The sequence below is a fragment of the Leptodactylus fuscus genome, chromosome 7 (assembly GCF_031893055.1).
Source record: "Leptodactylus fuscus isolate aLepFus1 chromosome 7, aLepFus1.hap2, whole genome shotgun sequence".
Taxonomy (NCBI): Eukaryota; Metazoa; Chordata; class Amphibia; order Anura; family Leptodactylidae; genus Leptodactylus; species Leptodactylus fuscus.
Window position 1 is genome coordinate 18,925,039 of NC_134271.1, and position 19,817 is coordinate 18,944,855.

Here is a 19,817-nt window from a genome sequence, read left to right on the forward strand (position 1 = left end):
TAGACAAGGAAAGCTGGATGATTCCAGCTTGTCCTGAAGTAGATGAGACTAAATGGGATATTAAAAGGGTATTCCAGACCCGAATCAAACTTTCATACTGACGACTGTAGAGCAGTAGCATTAACCCTTGCGTTTTCTGCAGGGTTTCTACAAGAAATGTAATTGATTTACGTGACGATAAATTTTTATATTTGATGTTTTTTGCAGAGTCAAGCGAGGGCGCTGTGCCGCAGCAGACGGGAATGAACGAGAATGTCCTCTCCTCAAGTAATAACCCCTCAGCCATACCCCAGCCTAACTCTACCAATAAACCATGGAGGAGCAAGTCCCTTAGTGCTAAGCACACCACAACGTCTTCCATACTATCCGTTAAGCAGCCAGTGCCGGATAGTCCTAAACAACCTCAAGAACCTCTGAAGCCTTCCCCCAACAACCAGAAGTCCATGCTGGAGAAACTGAAGTTATTCAATAGTAAAGGGGGCTCCAAGACTCCGGGGTCAGCGCTGGAGGAGTCTCGTGACACCAGCTGTGAACGGCTCGACCAACTTCCAAGCTTCGAAGAAGCAGATGAGATGGACAACAGCATGAAGAATGCCAATTGCATCAGCCCGTCCTCTAATAGTCCTAAGATAGCCCTGAAGGGTATCGCCCAAAGGACGCTCGGCCGGGCACTGACAAACAAGAAGAGCTCTCCAAAGGGCAACGAGAAGGACAAGCAGAAGGAGAAGAACAAAGACCTGGCTAAGAGAGTGTCCGTCAGCGAAAAGCCCGAGGCGAGAGAAGAGTCCAAGGAAGAGTCGCACCCCGCCTCCACCGACATGCCAAAAAAGTCCTCCAAGATCGCCAGCTTCATCCCCAAAGGGGGAAAGAAGGAGGTCTCTGCCCCTGCCCACAGCGGAATACCAAAACCAGGAATGAAAACCACCCCAGGAAAATCCTCAAGTGCCCCAGGGTCTGCCAAGGAAGGGGACAGGAGCCGCAGCGGAAAGACTGCTTCGGGGCTTTCTCTGCAGAAGACCCAACTTGACAACAGAAATTCCAGCTCCACGTCAAGTTTGGCCTCCTCCGAAGGGAAGGGGCCATCTACAACGGGCAATGCCCAGCCCGTCACTGTTACACAGACTACAGGAAGTAATACAGTCAGCGTACAGCTACCTCATCCTCAGCAGCAGTATACTCACCCAAACACCGCCACGGTGGCGCCCTTCATGTACAGGTACAATGCTGGGGGAATTGAATGGTCAGCCTATGTTATATGGATTGGGCACATGGCTATATAGTATGTCAGGGTGATTGATGATGGAAATACACTTGCAGATTTTTAGGATGTGGATGCAGAAAGACGGAAACCTCTCCTGGCACCAAAAACTGCATGTGTGATTTCAATCTAAGTGCCCATGCCCGCGACTCTGTGCCTGCAGCCAGGCCTTGGCTGAAGATCACAAATGGCACATGGATGACATTCGTGTGCCACCCGTGGCCCCATTCACTGATTTCCAAGAGGCCATGTAAAATACATGAGCGTGTGCATGTGGCCATAGAAATGAATGGGTCAGTGTACTAGTACACACTTAATACACATGGTTGTGTTCATGAGGCCTAAGACTTACTTCACACCTAGCAAAACGCTGCAAAAATACTTGTGGCTTTACTGCTTTTCTTCTGCATTTTTTCATTTTTGCCTTCATCAACCTACATAATACTATGGGGAAAAACAACATTTTGGGTTGCTGAGGATAGTGGAGTGAGAAATCGCTTAAAGGGACATTGCCGGATTAAAATATTGATGACCTATCCTTTAAATGGTTTCTCACATCTGGACAGGTTATCCCTTACTCACAGGAATAACTTGGGAGATCCTTGGGGTACAACAATGGAGCAGTGGTCGTGCCGTGATGAGGCAGAGCCCGGCCCACTCAATTAATTTCAATAGGAGCCACAGATATGCCCTAAGCTTTTGTCTCCCAGCAATCCTCAATTATGGGGTTGGTTAGGGTATATGGCTATTTCTTTCAGAAACAGTGCCACACCTGTCTATGGGTTGTTTTTGGTATTGTAGCTCTGGTCCGTTAAAGTGAACGAATCTGGGCTGCAATACCACTCTCGACCTGTGTAGAGGTGGGTCACTGTTTTTCGAGAAAGCAGCTATGTTTTGTTAGGGTCAGTTCACACGTGAAAACCGCCTAGCTTATTTGTGCGAGGTAAAAAACCTCGAGGAGTTTTTTTGACGCTGTTTTTTGCATTCCACGCGGTTTTTGACAAGGTTTTTGACGAGGTTTTCGCTAGCGGTTTTCGCTAGGGTTTTTTTTTCCTATATGTGCTATAGAAACTGCAGGCGAAAAACCGCGCGGTTTTGTGTGCAAAAAAACGCGCAGTTTTTTACCGCGCGGTTTTCGCCTCCCATTCACTTCTATGCAATTCTTCAGGCGTTTTCCGCCTGAAGAAAGGTCATGTCGCTTCTTCAGGCGGAAAACGCTAGGAGGAAAAAAAAAGCTAGTGGTCTACATAGACCACCATGTTAAAGGAGAGGTTTTTGAAGCGAATTCCGCTGTCAAAAACCTCCCCTTTGCCCACGTGTGAACTAGCCCTTAATCCTAAACTACTCCTATTGCAATTCTGTAGGGGATTTCTTTTCAGCAGTCACCTCATTTACATCACAGACAGTATTACAATAAAAGATAACACCTCTATAGATAACACCACTGATAATAGATGATGTCACAGTTCATCTCCTCCCCCTCCCTGCACAGGACATGTCTAGAATACTCTTCCATAGACCTTCGTGGGTCCGCTCCAGACTATTGCTGTTTATGGCCATGACTATACTGTAAGGAATATCGCTAATTGCGAAGAAGAAGTTCAGGCAAGATGGCCGCCCCACAATCCTGTATGGAAAATAGAATTTAATAAAATCTACTATCAGAAATAAAAACCCACTAGAAATAAGTGATAATCTGGTTTTCATGATTTGGTGATCCATTCCCTTTAAGCTTTTTACTATGCAGATATAGAGGGACATTGTTTTTCTGGAACAACCTGCTGGGTATTTGGGGAGGGGGCAGATGTGTAAAGGTGGGAATGATTTCCTAGACAGACCATTCAGAAGGACAGACTGGGAAACCTTCTCCAAACTGCAAGAAATCTGAACAATCTGTCTAAATATTCTGAGTCAGCAAACTGAAGTGGCCATCACTGGCAGACATTAGCTTGGTCATGGCGCCCTCTAGTGACACGTCTCGGGTAACACAGAAATTTAAAGGGAAAGGTATGGAGGCTTTTCATCCAGCTTTTCAAGGTACAGATGAATGTATGAGGCTGATGAATAGAGCGCAGGGCTGGAGATGGTCTGTACAGTTTAGTTAGAGCCCTGTTATTGTGCTTGAATCTGCAGGGAGTTTTCTTTGTATGGCTATTATGTTGTGGTAGGTAGTAGATGTCACCTTGTCATGTATTATGTAGCGCCGCAGGGCTTGCCGATCATGGCTGATGTGTCCGTCTCTTATGTCCACCGTTCATAGGTCTCAGACAGACAATGAAGGGAATGTTTCGGTAGAGAGCAGCACAGGAGGGATTCACGTGGAACCCGCATTATATAATAAGACGGGAACATCCTGTCTGGAGGATCTGTCTGGTAAGCAATGGGTGGCATCGGGGCATTGCCAGCTATTGTCAAGTGCCAGGGAATAATCAGAGCTTGATGGTCAGGAATCGTGATGTATGACATGTGAGGATAATCTATTAATGGAAAGCCACCAGCCCAAATGTCTCCAGAGACAGAGAGAGATTGAGAGGAAGAGCGACAAAGAGAAATGGATATATAGCAATAGAGAGTGAGATGGAAAGAGGAGAGCGAGAGATGGCAAGAAGGAAGGAGAGACAGAGAGAAGTAGAGAGAGATGGGAAGAAGGAAGGAGAGAGAAATGGGAAGAAGGAAGGAGAGAGAAATGGGAAGAAGGAAGGAGAGAGATGTGAAGAGAGAAGTAGAGAGAGATGGGAATAAGGAAGAAGAGAGAGAGAAATGGGAAGAGGGAAGAAGAGAGAGATGGGAATAAGGAAGGAGAGAGAGATGTGAAGAGAAAAGAAGAGAGATGGGAATAAGGAAGAAGAGAGAGATGGGAAGAAGGAAGGAGAGAGAGAGATGTGAAAAGAGAAGTAGAGAGAGATGGGAATACGGAAGAAGAGAGAGATGGGAAGAGAAAAGAAGAGAGATGGGAATAAGGAAGAAGAGAGAGATGGGAAGAAGGAAGAAGAGAGAGATGGGAATAAGGAAGAAGAGAGAGATGGGAAGAGGGAAGGAGAGAGAGAGAAGGGAAGGGGATGGAGAGAGAGGGAGATGGGAAGCGGGACAGAGAACAAGTGAGAGAAATAGATGGGGAAAAAGGGGAGAGAGAACTAGGGAAGCCAGATTGTACAGCGTCTCTTCTACAACCGTCCATCCACCTACTTATCTGGATTCTTCTTATATCTTTTTTAGGTGAAGATCCAGAAACCCGGAGACTGCGGACAGTGAAGAACATTGCAGATCTCCGACAGAACTTGGAAGAAACCATGTCCAGCCTCAGGGGGACACAGATCAGCCACAGGTGTGTACATTGCATGTATGGCTACCACACACATGATGTATCCTACATCACCAATAACTCATCATCACCCCCCAGCCTGCAGATTGCACCTGCTCAAGCAGCAACTATATCCACTACCTGGGATGGATACGCTGCAGATTATACACAGTCTTTTATAATAGTAGAGTGGCTGAGACCTACGCAAATATCAGACTGCAAGAAAGATCTACTTCGGCCATGTGTGGGCCTGTGGTGCATATTCTACAGCAACATTGCAAATTATGATGCAGATTTCAAGATGGGCTTGCAGCATTTTTTTCGCTCAGTGGTTTCTGCCCGATCCCTGTCAGATAGACACCATTACAGATGTGAACTTGACCTAAAATTTTAAAAAAAGTAAAAAATCACGTCTACTGGTTGGAGTGCCCTATACACTGCCTCCATTGTTCCCTGTGATCACAAGATCGCCGGGTGACGGGTCACATGACCCTGATGCGGAGTCTAATGAGAACCAGCAGGGCCCTGACACTGACAGTGGTTTTCCCTTACTGCGATACCTCTGACCTTTTGTTGGACACATCATTAGTAAAAATAGGTAAAAAAAAATTAAAAAAAATAACAAAAAATAAATAATAAATTCCTGGCAGCCGTGTGCAGTGACACAGTGACCCTAAATGGGGCATGTCATATATTAAAATAATTGTTGTACAAATGCAGAACATAGTAGAATTTTTATCACTGGGTGTTTTTTTAACCTTTCGGGCAAAAAAATGTGTTTTACTTTTTTCACATAATGGTTAAAATTTCTAAATTAAACCCAAATTTGCCATGAAAAAAAATCGCTTTAATAACCCCCAAAACTGTAAAATTTGTGGGTGTGAGTACTAAGGGGTTAACTCACACCTTCTTTTCCCTCCCTCCAGCACATTGGAAACCACGTTTGACAGCAACATCACGACAGAGATCAGCGGGCGCAGCATCCTCGGCCTGGCGTCACGTCCCACCCCGTTGTCATGGAGGTTGGGCCAGTCTAGCCCCCGTCTGCAGGCGGGAGATGCGCCATCATTGGGCAATGGGTACCCTCCCCGAGCCAGCGCCAGTCGCTTTATCAACTGTGAACCCGGGCGATATGTGTACTCTGCACCTCTCAGAAGGCAGCTGGCCACCAGAGGCAACATGGGGCACAGCGATGACAAAGGTGACGACATGGATCTGGAGAGCGTCAGTGTCGATGCCACTGGTTACATGAGCGATGGCGACGTCCTGAGCAAGAATATCCGGAGCGATGAGATCACCAGCGGGTAAGAAGATCCTCAGTGATGGCATAAGATCTCATCTGTGTATAGGACCCATCTGCTTTTGCGATATTATACTGATTTGGTATTTACTCTAGTCACATCCAGAGCTGTTGCAGAAAATTGTTGCTTTTGTCTGCTGAAGATTCTAAATGTTAAAGTTAGGACATTTACTTAAATAGCATTGCGCCACCTGGTGTTCAATGTATAGAAAACCTGCACGTCCACCTAATGAGTGCTGTGGACACACATGCCTATCAGAGCAGAGCCATTTACAGCAAAGCTAAGTGGACTCCCGAGGGTGGACGTGTGAGCAAACAGGTGCTATCATGTCTCCAAACTCCATGGTAGAATTGTCTGTCTTCAGGGGATCTTATGGCTGCCAGCGGCAGAAGGAGACTGACTGAAAACTGTATTTACAGTTGGCAGAGGTGGAAGCCGACCACCTGGGGACATTACTGGGGTCTATGTATACAGCTGCCAGAAGACGAAGGAGATTGACTGGGAATTTACTCGGAACTATGTATAGAGAGCTGCTAGAAGGGGAAGGAGACTGACTGAGGAAATTATTGGGGACGTTATTCACTGCATCCAGATGAGGAGATGACTGACTAAGAAACTTATTAGGGCCTATAGTCACGACTGCCAGATGAGGACCGCCAGACTGACTGGTAGTCAGTCTCCTCTCCCCCCTGACTGGAAGGGGGGAGAGGAGACTGACTGCAAACTTACTAGGAACTAATATATACAGCTGCCAGAGGGGGAGGAGACTGACTGGGAATTTACTGCATACTATATTTACGGATGAAAGAAAGGGAAGGAATCTGACTGGGAATTTACTGGGGATTATATATACAACTGGAGGAGTGGGAAGAGACTGAATGAGAATATACGGGGGACTCTATTTGCAACTGGAAGAGGAGGGAGGAAACTAACTGGGAGCTGTATATATACAGCTACCAGAGGGGTAAGGAGACTGACTGAGGAAGCTGCATGTGCAGATTCCACAATGGAGTAGGGGGACTAAAGCTGGTGCATGGGGGAAATTGGGAAAACGGGGGAAACGGAAAATGGATGTAGTGACAACCTGACAAATGAGCAGTGGTGCTGAGGAGCACCAGGAAGGAGACAAAGTAAAAAGGTGTATTATTTTCTGGGTAGAATTTGTGCTGAATAGTTGATTTTTATGTGAATTTTATTCATGGGGTTAAATCCAACACTAAAATTTAGGATGAAAAGCTATATATCCAGAGGTCTGTACTGAAGTTACATGTGATGGCCACAAGGTGGCAGTAAATCTGCATATCACTTATAACAGTCTATGGTTTGTCCACCTGATGTTACCTTGGGCTATCACTTATTATTACTCCAGTTAGTGATTCTATCCTAGGCCTTGTCTGTTCTATAGTTTTGCTATGGCCTTTGTAATATAGTGTTATATCAGTCCGTCCCATTGTATCTATGTATATAATAGTGATACAGTCAGAAGTGGAGTGTAGGGGCAAAACCTGTGTGTGTATATATGTGTTCGTGTGTGTGTATGTGTATGTATATATATATATATATATATATATATATATATATATATATATATATATGTTATGTTATATATGTTCTCATATATAGTAGGGGAGTCTTTGGGGGTACTCAGGCCCCTGGGCTGGGGGCATCTGTGACCTCAGCACCCCTACAGCTTTAGCACTAGATAGAGGGAGATCCGGGTCTATAGACATCTGCCGTGTCAGTCTGATAATTCAGGATTTCCTTCTTTGGCCCCTCAGTAATTGTCTTCCCCGCTGGGCTGGAAATAATGACTGTGATTCTTTATCAGGAAGGGAATGAAGAGCGCAGGGATGAGGTCAAGCTGTTCACAATGTCGGCAGAAAGAAAGAGACTTCCGTCATTTAGTCCCATCACATCCTGCGTTATTACCCTGTCCTGGGAACTAGTGGGGCGAGAGGCATCGCTTCAGGTGCAGCAGAGCTCAGTGTATCATGGCAAAATCTATGTGTATTTTACATAGGACTGCAGGAAACTAAACCCAAAATGACTGCTCAGCTCTGCTACATATATCCTCTGATGCTGCTGATCACCAAAAAACAAGAGGATTGGAAGGGTTATTAGATCTTAGAGAACAAAGGCCAGACTTTATATTAGTATCACATGATTAAAATATTCCTTCTCTGTGATAAGCCATCATGTATTATACGCTGAGAGTACTCCTCTGATCACCCATCATGTATCACACACTGAAACTACTCCTCCGATCACCCATCATGTATCACACGCTGAGACTACTCCTCCGATCACCCATCATGTATCACGCTGAGACTACTCCTCCGATCACCCATCATGTATCACACGCTGAGACTACTCCTCTGATCACCCATCATGTATCACACACTGAAACTACTCCTCCGATCACCCATCATGTATCACACGCTGAGACTACTCCTCCGATCACCCATCATGTATCACGCTGAGACTACTCCTCCGATCACCCATCATGTATCACGCTGAGACTACTCCTCCGATCACCCATCATATATCACACGCTGAGACTACTCCTCCGATCACCCATCATGTATCACGCTGAGACTACTCCTCCGATCACCCATCATGTATCACGCTGAGACTACTCCTCCGATCACCCATCATATATCACACGCTGAGAGTACTCCTCCGATCACCCATCGTGTATCACATGCTGAGACTACTCCTCCGATCACCCATCATGTATCACGCTGAGACTACTCCTCCGATCACCCATCATGTATCACACGCTGAGACTACTCCTCCGATCACCCATCATGTATCACACGCTGAGAGTACTCCTCCGATCACTCATCATGTATCACACGCTGAGACTACTCCTCCGATCACCCATCATGTATCACACACTGAAACTACTCCTCCGATCACCCATCATGTATCACATGCTGAGACTACTCCTCCGATCACCCATCATGTATCACACGCTGAGAGTACTCCTCCGATCACTCATCATGTATCACACGCTGAGACTACTCCTCCGATCACCCATCATGTATCACACACTGAAACTACTCCTCCGATCACCCATCATGTATCACATGCTGAGACTACTCCTCCGATCACCCATCATGTATCACACGCTGAGACTACTCCTCCGATCACCCATCATGTATCACATGCTGAGACTACTCCTCCGATCACCCATCATGTATCACACGCTGAGACTACTCCTCCGATCACTCATCATGTATCACACGCTGAGACTACTCCTCCGATCACCCATCATGTATCACACGCTGAGAGTATTCCTCCGATCACCCATCATGTATCACACACTGAGACTACTCCTCCGATCACCCATCATGTATCACACACTGAGTACTCCTCCTATCACCCATCATGTATCACACGCTGAGTACTCCTCCGATCACCCATCATGTATCACACGCTGAGACTACTCCTCTGATCACCCATCATGTATCACACGCTGAGACGACTCCTCCGATTGTCTATCATGTATCACACGCTGGGCATCCCCATCATTTATCCCCTTTCTTATTTCCTGGCTATTTAACTCTTCCATGTCTGATTTGGAGTCGGGCTTCGCTTTCCCTGGGCAGGAGGAAATGTGAGGGTGAATGGGCCACATCTGGGGGCGGCATCTGCTGGCTGGTGTCATTTAGGAAATTGTCTTGTATCATTGCCCCTGGGGTTATGCTCGCTGATATGTAAAGGTCCCAGAAGCCTCTGCAGGTTAGCAACGGCGCGGCAAACTGTCCCAGGGGCATCTTTACACTGGTGTCGGGTACAAGCAGCAGAAATCCATTGAGATGATTGGAGTGTGCAGTTTCCCTCCCTCTCCTCCCAGCTACATGGAAACCACACAAACCCGTCTGAAGCTGCAGACACCTGACCGCCTCGACGTGTGGTGACACTGTCACTGACTACTGCTAGGAGCACCAGGGGCTACTGTCAGGACACAGGTAGGGCCGGCAATAGCCACCGCCATATCACCAGGTATGTGTAGGGGTTCACTTGCTGTAGGGTAGAGTGCGATTTGATTGTAAGCTTCTAGGGTCAGATTTTGCAGATTTTCTATAATATTAAACCATTAGTGAGTTAACCCATACATTGGCAGAGGGGGATGGGAGGGGATTACATGGTAACGGATCTGCCTCTAGTCCTCAGACCTCGCACAGATTGTAATCTCCATATAATGGGGTCTGCGGGGACCAGAGCCTGAACCTCCACCTTGTAATGGGAGCGGGATCATATGGACTCCACCACAGCGCTGCAGAATTAAGCACCTGCCCTTTAAGGATTAGTCCTGGTTTATTGCTCCGTTTTATTAGTCCGTGTAACTTACACATCCTGAGCTGTTACCAGATTATTATCACATTATAGGGGTTTAGTGTCTAGTCCCGAGAATCTCCAGAATGTACCGTATACTTTCTTACCACTAAAGTCAGTCTGAAGTGGCTGCTAACGGGAAAATAGAGTGCATTTACCGTCACAGTGAATGTAGAAACCATATACTTTTGGAGTACTGTCTCTTTAAGGATCAGGTAGCTTGAAACAAAGGTTTAATGGATATACGGGCTCTGGCCGCAGGGGATCGCCATGACAGACCCCAGCCTGGAATGTGTCTGTGGATTCCTGTATAATACTGCTCAACTCTCATCTCATCCACTCAACACTTAGTCACCACTGTGGGGAGCATGTAATGCCGCCATAATACTAGTCTGACTGTATACACAGGAGAGGGGGAAGGACGGGACTGAAAGTATATGATATATTCTTGTATATAGGGGCAGTATTATAGTAGTTATATTCTTGTATATAGGGGGAAGTATTATAGTATATTCTTGTATATAGGAGCAGTATTATAGTAGTTATATTCTTGTATATAGGAGTAGTATTATAGTAGTTATATTCTTGTATATAGGAGCAGTATTATAGTAGTTATATTCTTGTATATATGAGGTAGTATTATAGTAGTTATATTCTTGTACATAGGTGCAGTATTATAGTAGTTATATTCTTGTACATAGGAGCAGTATTATAGTAGTTATATTCTTGTACATAGGAGTAGTATTATAGTAGTTATATTCTTGTACATAGGAGCAGTATTATAGTAGTTATATTCTTGTACATAGGAGTAGTATTATAGTAGTTATATTCTTGTACATAGGAGCAGTATTATAGTAGTTATATTCTTGTACATAGGAGTAGTATTATAGTAGTTATATTCTTGTACATAGGGGGCAGTATTATAGTAGTTATATTCTTGTACATAGGTGCAGTATTATAGTAGTTATATTCAGGTACATAGGAGCAGTATTATAGTAGTTATATTCTTGCACATAGGAGTAGTATTATAGTAGTTATATTCTTGTACATAGGAGCAGTATTATAGTAGTTATATTCTTGTACATAGGTGCAGTATTATAGTAGTTCTATTCTTGTACATAGGAGCAGTATTATAGTAGTTATATTCTTGTACATAGGGGCAGTATTATAGTAGTTATATTCTTGTACATAGGAGGCAGTATTATAGTAGTTATATTCTTGTACACAGGAGCAGTATTATAGTAGTTATATTCTTGTACATAGGGGGCAGTATTATAGTAGTTCTATTCTTGTACATAGGAGTAGTATTATAGTAGTTATATTCTTGTACATAGGAGTAGTATTATAGTAGTTATATTCTTGTACATAGGAGTAGTATTATAGTAGTTATATTCTTGTACATAGGGGCAGTATTATAGTAGTTATATTCTTATACATAGGAGCAGTATTATAGTAGTTATATTCTTGTACATAGGAGGCAGTATTATAGTAGTTATATTCTTGTACATAGGGGCAGTATTATAGTAGTTATATTCTTGTACATAGGAGGCAGTATTATAGTAGTTATATTCTTGTACACAGGAGCAGTATTATAGTAGTTATATTCCTGTACATAGGGGGCAGTATTATAGTAGTTATATTCTTGTACATAGGAGGCAGTATTATAGTAGTTATATTCTTGTACATAGGAGCAGTATTATAGTATGTATATTCTTGTACATAGGGGACAGTATTATAGTAGTTATATTCTTGTACATAGGAGCGGTATTGTAGTAGTTATATTCTTGTACATAGTAGTAGTGTTATAGTAGTTATATTCTCCCACATACGGGACAGTATTATTTATTAAAGTCCATTTTCTAATTTCTTTTGTCATGTCTTGTTAATATCTGTAGTGTCTGGAGTTGTTTGTGTCTTTATATACGGTACCTATATGTATCCTGTATTATTCTTTCTTTTAATGTGTATATCTCTTCTCTGGTTACAGCTATATGACAGATGGGGGTCTGGGCCTTTACACTCGGAGATTGAATCGTCTACCTGACGGGATGGCGGCCGTGCGGGAAACACTTCAGAGGAACACGTCTATGGGACAAGGAGATGCTGACAGGTGGGAGTTTTCTCTGTCTTTCCTATATTTGTAATAACAGGGTTGTTTCTCTGTAGACCAATATAAATCTATTATTGTTACCTGGGTCCATGTATAACTCTGCGCTATTGCCTGTGACCCCCAAACCTCTTGAGTCCTAAAATCAGGTATTCTCTTGATTCCATGCATTTATGACCACTTATATAAAATATTCTTTGACGTTAAGTAGTTTTTAGGTCAATGCAGTCATTCTACTTGTGTCACTTTTTGCTTGTGTTTTCCTTCTACTTGTCACAATCCTATTGTCTGGGGCTTTACTGTCAGTCATAGTAAAGAGCGGTGATCCCTTCACAATGCCCTAACTGGGGGGCCTGTGACTAGGTGACATCACTGGGAGGGGAACATTATGTCATCATTGGGTGTGTCAAATGTCATATCACTGTCTTGCACCGGCCATCAGAAGAACTGACAGTCAGACAGGTTGGCAGGAAAGGGACCAAAAATGGCCTCTCTTTTTTTAAATTTTTTATGTTTAAAAATATTTTTTAAGAATTTTTGATGATTATATTTTTAATTTACCATGTCACTGGCAACCAAACCTAATAATAGACTGACACTTGCCAATTCTGTAGGGGGGTTTTCTTTGCAGCAATCACCCCCTTTACATCACAGACAGGATTACAATAGAAGATAACACCTCTATTATATAAAACCACTCAGCACTAATGAGTATAGATGTCTCAAAAACTTTCCCATAGACCTCATTATGTCGGCTCCAGACTATAGCCACGACTATGCTGTAAAGCAGATCACTGAATGCTGTCAACGGAGCAGAGGAGAAGCTCAGGCAAGATGGCTGCCGCCACAATCAGGGACAGAAAATAGAATAAAAAATCTGCAACCAGAAAATAAAAAAAAAATATATTAGAATAAAGTCATAGGTTTCGCTATCCTAAATAAGTAGGATAATTTTCGTCCCATCAGGCTGTAATGCTTTTCCTAGATAAGCGGCGCCCATATTGAATTACAGCCGCTGATCCCACTTTGAAAGTGACTTGTATATCAATGAGTGATCTCAGATCTTCTCAGCATTACATCAGCGTCTTGCAGCATGTTTCCTGGTGTCTCTGGTTCTCTTCACATCGGCGACCTCACAGCGCCGTATGCGCGGTCATCAGACGGTGTGTACATTGTGCGGCTATTTATAGTAGCATGCCTTAACTGGTCATTGCTGACAGAGCTATACATTCCTCTGGGCTGTGATAAATGAGCGCACCATTGTCGTTAGGAAACCTTTGCTGCAGAGCGACATGCCTGTGGCCTGTAGTGCATGCTGGAACTTGTAGTTCTGTACTACTCGAGGTCAGATCAGCCTGGGGGATATGGCCTGCAGGGGCAGGGAAGGCTTTAATCTGCTATCGATTCCTAGAACAGGTGGGTGTTAAAGCTTCAGGGACCATCCCCGGGCTGACTTATCGGGAGAGCTGTTAAACCTGATCTCGCTTGAGATGTGACAGGAGACGCTGGTGTTGTTCTCCCGCAGATTATGGATGGATTATGGATCCCCGTCATCCTCTCCTGTGATTGGATCGCCCCTAAGTATCATTTTACGATCAGATTTAACCTATTATATAATGTATAATCCTTTTAGACCATGCATTGTGTTTTGATCTCATACTCTAGTTACAGCCGAAGCTGCGTTTTCAAATTTTTCCACTTGCGTTACTTAAGTCTATACAACTCATACTCCACGTGCAGGCTATTGAAAGCAGCTTTGGTTGGGAATGGAGAATAAAATAGTTTTTTTGTTTTTTTTTTTAATTTGGACATTTTTTTTTTGGGGGGGGGGAGGTAAACTGTAAAAATATGAATGTTAATCAGTCACGGGGTCACCGCCTTGTTTCATTGTGTGTGCAGCTTTAGGGATTGATAAATGTGGAGTAGAGCTAAGTCAGCCATGGATGAGTCAGTCAATTCCAGGAAAGACCAGATAGGAGTTATTGTTCTTCCCGTCAGGTTCCCATCAGCCCCTTCCAGTAACGCTGGCCATAGGCGTAAGGCAAAATTAGGTCATTCCCCTCCTCTGCTGTGGGCCATTGTCGAAAAGCAGGATAGTGGCAGCCCCAGGTAATGGCCTGATGTGAACAAGCACGTAACCCCCCCCCCCCCTCCCCCCCCATTGCTTGTATTCTGGAGGGGTTTTTTCTGCCAAATTGACTCAATCTGATGGGCAGATGGGACACACAGTGCCATATATTGTATAGTGGTTGTGCTTGGTATTACAGCTTACAGTATTACAGCTTAGCCCCAGTCACTTGAATGTGACTGAATGCAAACAGACCAAGTGACCAATGAACATTCATTGGTCACTTGTTTATCCTTGCAAGGGTCATAGCTATAAAGGGTACCATATCTCTGTGTAATTCAGGCCGCTGGCCCAGGAAACGCTGCAAGAACAGAACTTTAAGTAAACGAAGACCTTCAGCTACAGCGTCCTCCGCAGGCCTGTGTGCTTTCCCACGCTCAAAGTACATATTCACACCTTTGTGTCAAGCAGTCCAATATTTCCCAGGTAGGGATTAGATAAGTTCACAACAGAGTGGCCCTGGACAACTAAAATAGATGATCCTGACTACACACGAAGACAATGGAGAACCAATAAGTGAGTGCAGCTCTGGAGTATAATACAGGATTTACCTAGGGATCAGTGATGTATGTACAAAGTGACTGCACCAGCAGAATAGTGAGCGCAGCTCTGGAGTATAATACAGGATGTAACTCAGGATCAGTACAGGATAAGTAATGTAATGTATGTACACAGTGACTGTACCAGCAGAATAGTGAGCGCAGCTCTGGAGTATAATACAGGATGTAACTCAGAATCAGTGCAGGATAAGTAATGTAATGTATGTACACAATGACTGTACCAGCAGAATAGTGAGCGCAGCTCTGGAGTATAATACAGGATGTAACTCAGAATCAGTGCAGGATAAGTAATGTAATGTATGTACACAATGACTGTACCAGCAGAATAGTGAGCGCAGCTCTGGAGTATAATACAGGATGTAACTCAGGATCAGTACAGGGTAAGTAATGTAATGTATGTACACAGTGACTGCACCAGCAGAATAGTGAGCGCAGCTCTGGAGTATAAATATTGTCATGTACGTGCAGTTTTGCAGCTTTATTTCTTGGGCTTGAGCCTTCTATTTTCTATATTACATGGGAATAGTGCGCTCTGCTAGACATATCATCACTGTGTAGTGGTTTCCTGACAGTAGCTGTCAGTGACATATATTCGCACCTCCAGTGAGCTCGCCAAGTAGCGTGTCCTAACAGCAGAAATACCTGCATTGTTGTGTGATATCCTGAGGGCCACAGGCTTGCTTGGGTGGGTTGGGGCCCCCGGTTATATTCTCATATGATGTAGTTGAATTTATCAGATATCACATCCTTACGTAATCGCCATTTGTCAGCAGAAGTCGCAGGAGACGGTGGTCAGATAACCCAGAGTCCCTATAGACAGGCAAATATTTGTAAGTCGGGCTATTGGGCCATTGTTTGCTGTGGACTTATAGAGAGGGTCATAGTCCTGGGCGCAGCTGCTCTCAGCATCTCACCCTCACATATCGCCCGCTTCATTTCCCGTAAGGAAGAAAAACATTGTGATTTGATGTTTCGTGATCTTTCATTGATCCTTACTGATATCAGATGTTCCCGCACTATTATAAGCCTGGCAGCCTTAGTGCAGTGTATTCTGGGTAGTGTCCTGCTGATGGCTATCACTTTGTGGGAGCTTCTGTTTATTACCCCAGTTTCAATGACTTTGGAGGTCATTCGATATGTCTGACCGACAATCATTAACGGCAGGAAATGCCCCCTCTATCAGCTGGAGTCATTACATGGGGGGGCACAAACTTTTCCAAGGCCCCGGCTCAGACGGTCGTTCCCATGCTTGAATTCCTTCCAGTCAGCAAATCTGCGTTAGACTGAATTCAACCCAATGTTTAAACAGAGCAAAAGATTAAAATAACAAATTCCGCTCATGGCTGCGATCCCAGCGGACGCGATTTTTAGGGCTTGTTCTGCCTGTGTATTGATTTATTTCAGGATCCGGAGATCATTATCCATAGACGATCCTACAATGTTACAGTACAGTGAGACCGGACTGCCTAAAAGAAGTAGCAGGTAGTTGTGAATTCAGGATCTACCCCTCCTGTCCTCACAATTAAAGGGACTTAACACCTCACTGTGCACATTGCTGTAATTTAGATATATGTCTTAATTTACTGTATTTAACATGAGAAAAGCTAATTCCTGGGATTTTCCTTTGGAGTATCAGATAATGTCACAGCACAACCACTCAGTATCCTGAGTTACATCCTGTATTATACTTCAGAGCTGCACTCACTATTCTGCTGGTACAGTCACTGTGTACATACATTACATTACTTATCCTGTACTGATCCTGAGTTACATCCTATATTATACTCCAGAGCTGCGCTCACTATTCTGCTGGTGCAGTCACTGTGTACATACATTACATTACTTAAACTGTACTGATCCTGAGTTACATCCTGTATTATACTCCAGAGCTGCGCTCACTATTCTGCTGGTACAGTCACTGTGTACATACATTACATTACTTATCCTGCACTGATCCCGAGTTACATCCTATATTATACTCCAGAGCTACGCTCACTATTCTGCTGGTACAGTCACTGTGTACATACATTACATTACTTATCCTGTACTGATCCTGAGTTACATCCTGTATTATACTCCAGAGCTGCGCTCACTATTCTGCTGGTACAGTCACTGTGTACATACATTAAATTACTTATCCTGTACTGATCCTGAGTTACATCCTGTATTATACCCCAGAGCTGCGCTCACTATTCTGCTGGTGCAGTCACTGTGTACATACATTACATTACTTATCCTGTACTGATCCTGAGTTACATCCTGTATTATACTCCAGAGCCGCGCTCACTATTCTGCTGGTGCCGTCACTGTGTACATACATTACTTATCCTGTACTGATCCTGAGTTACATCCTGTATTATACTTCAGAGCTGCACTCACTATTCTGCTGGTACAGTCACTGTGTACATACATTACATTACTTATCCTGTACTGATCCTGAGTTACATCCTGTATTATACTCCAGAGCTGCACTCACTATTCTGCTGGTACAGTCACTGTGTACATACATTACATTACTTATCCTGTACTGATCCAGAGTTACATCCTGTATTATACCCCAGAGCTGCGCTCACTATTCTGCTGGTGCAGTCACTGTGTACATACATTACATTACTTATCCTGCACTGATCCTGAGTTACATCCTGTATTATACTCCAGAGCTGCGCTCACTATTCTGCTGGTACAGTCACTGTGTACATACATTAAATTACTTATCCTGTACTGAGCCTGAGTTACATCCTGTATTATACTCCAGAGCTGCGCTCACTATTCTTAGGTCTTGAGCATTCATCCAGCATTCCCTGCTTGTTCAGTGTCTGTACGTCTCTTGTACTACTGACTTGCATGTTGGGCAGTGTTATCTCTACACCAGGCTGTATATAGGTAGACAGGATATCATATTACTAATACTACTTTGTATCACTTTGTATTAACCTTATTATCTCACCTTGAATGGGCAATTTTGACCAGTTTTGGGGTGTTCAAAGGGAGGAGTTTGCAGTATTACCCCCTCCTCCCGACCTTTTGAACACCCAAAACGGTCAAAATCCCCTGTTGAGTGTGAGTCATTATGGTCTCTGTCCCTTTTTCTTTGTGTAACTGTCCCTGCAGATATCTTATCTGCTGCCAGGGGACTTCCATATTGCCCGGGCTTGCTGCATTGTCCGACTCCTGCTCTAGTATTCATGCCCACGAGGTGCAGTACAATTCATGGAGGTGATGTGGCGGATTCAGTGCAGCCTCCATCTAACCTCAAACCTCTTTAGCAGAGAAGTAAGTGATTTCATCGCTGCGGTATTCCAGCTCTCCCACTAGAAATTCATTACCTGCAGTTGCAGAGCTTACCGTCTATTCCGGTGCTTGGCCCTGTAAAGCGGCCGTAAATCTGTTTCCTTCCAAACATATATCTAAATTTGTTCCATAGCGGTCCAATAAAATCATTGGAACAGAGATCCTGACCCATAAGAAGTTGGCCGCCTCCAGCGCTGTATGTGCAGCGTTACGTCATGCTTCTGTACACACTTCTGTGAAGTCGGGGTAATGCTCAGATCAGCCCCGGATTATAAACAGCTGCACATGCTATAAATGTTCCACCGTAAGCAACTCTGATGAACCATTTACAACCCTGCGCTCAGAGCTGCTAAACCAATAGGCTGCACAGGGTTCACTTACTTAAATGTGAGTCTTGGAGAATGGTAGTGGGGGAGTTGCGGTGCACCTGGAGCCTTATGTCTAGGGTGATCTATAAAGGAGAACAGCAGGTCATAGCCGTAACATACTTGTCAATAGCTATCTTCCCCGACACAACTCTTTACTACTTACCCAGCACAGCGCCACACACTGTATAGTGGCTGTGGTTGGTATTGCAGCTCATCACCATTCACTCGAGTGGGACTGAGCTGCAAACAGGCCATGTAATTAATAACTGTGATGTATTTACCCTGTGACGTGTAACCGGCACTCCCTGCAGCTGATCTGTAGGGGTCCGGGGTGTCAGACCCCCTAAGGTTAGATCATTATTTTAATTCTGGAAAACACCCTTAAGGCAACATTACACCTCAGATAACTGTCAGCTGAATAAACTATCCTCTGCCCCAACCCCCGCTTCAAGAACATGCATGCTATGCAAGTCAAGTGTTCATATATACTGTATAAGGGATAGGAGAATAAGACTCTGCCCCCAATCTTTAGACTGGGACTTGTATACCTTCAGGAGCTGCCTGACCCTTTATTCCCTCAATATATGCCTTGAGCGGAGAGGCAGGACACCCCTATACTTCAGACGATCACCCGATCCTGCCAGCGATGTCAGCTGATTTTCACCTAATGCGTACAGCCATCAGGACTTTATCACAGCACATTCCCTTCTGCAGCTGCATTCACAATGTTTAAGGCTGCTGAGCTGAAATCTCCCATCGCTGCTAGGGCCATGTGAACGGATTCCAGTAGGGACGAGCAGAATTGGGAATACAGCTCTGGGCTATAAAAGCTGTAACATTCCTCTATTTTAATTCGGGTTATATTGACCTGCAGTATTTTACCTATTTCCATAAATCTCTTCTTTGAGTTTTGTAATAACCGATTATAGTGAAGTGAAAGACAGGACAATAATTCAGGGCTCTCGATCGAAACCAGGCACCACAATGTATTAGGGCTTGGATGGTGTTTCCATGTATGTTACAAGTTGCAGATAGAGATGGAGGACGTCATAAAGTAGGAGGCTATTTACTCTGCAACGTCAGTAAATAAAGACTCCCTGAGTCCACACACAGACATGGAGGAGATATATAGGGATGGTATTTATATATGGCGAGCACAGCC

General features: G+C 44.1%; 1 protein-coding gene across 9 annotated transcripts in view; it reads left to right on the plus strand.

The window, feature by feature from the left end:
• Positions 1-19,817, plus strand: part of NAV2 (neuron navigator 2) — a 262,355-nt gene that overhangs the window by 206,605 nt on the left and 35,933 nt on the right. For all 9 annotated transcript variants that reach the window (XM_075281269.1, XM_075281261.1, XM_075281262.1 and 6 more), the window contains 5 exons: positions 208-1,216; positions 3,519-3,631; positions 4,475-4,583; positions 5,486-5,863; positions 12,189-12,311. In XM_075281269.1, the coding sequence (XP_075137370.1) occupies positions 208-1,216; positions 3,519-3,631; positions 4,475-4,583; positions 5,486-5,863; positions 12,189-12,311 (1,732 nt within the window). The remainder of the gene's footprint in view (positions 1-207; positions 1,217-3,518; positions 3,632-4,474; positions 4,584-5,485; positions 5,864-12,188; positions 12,312-19,817) is intronic.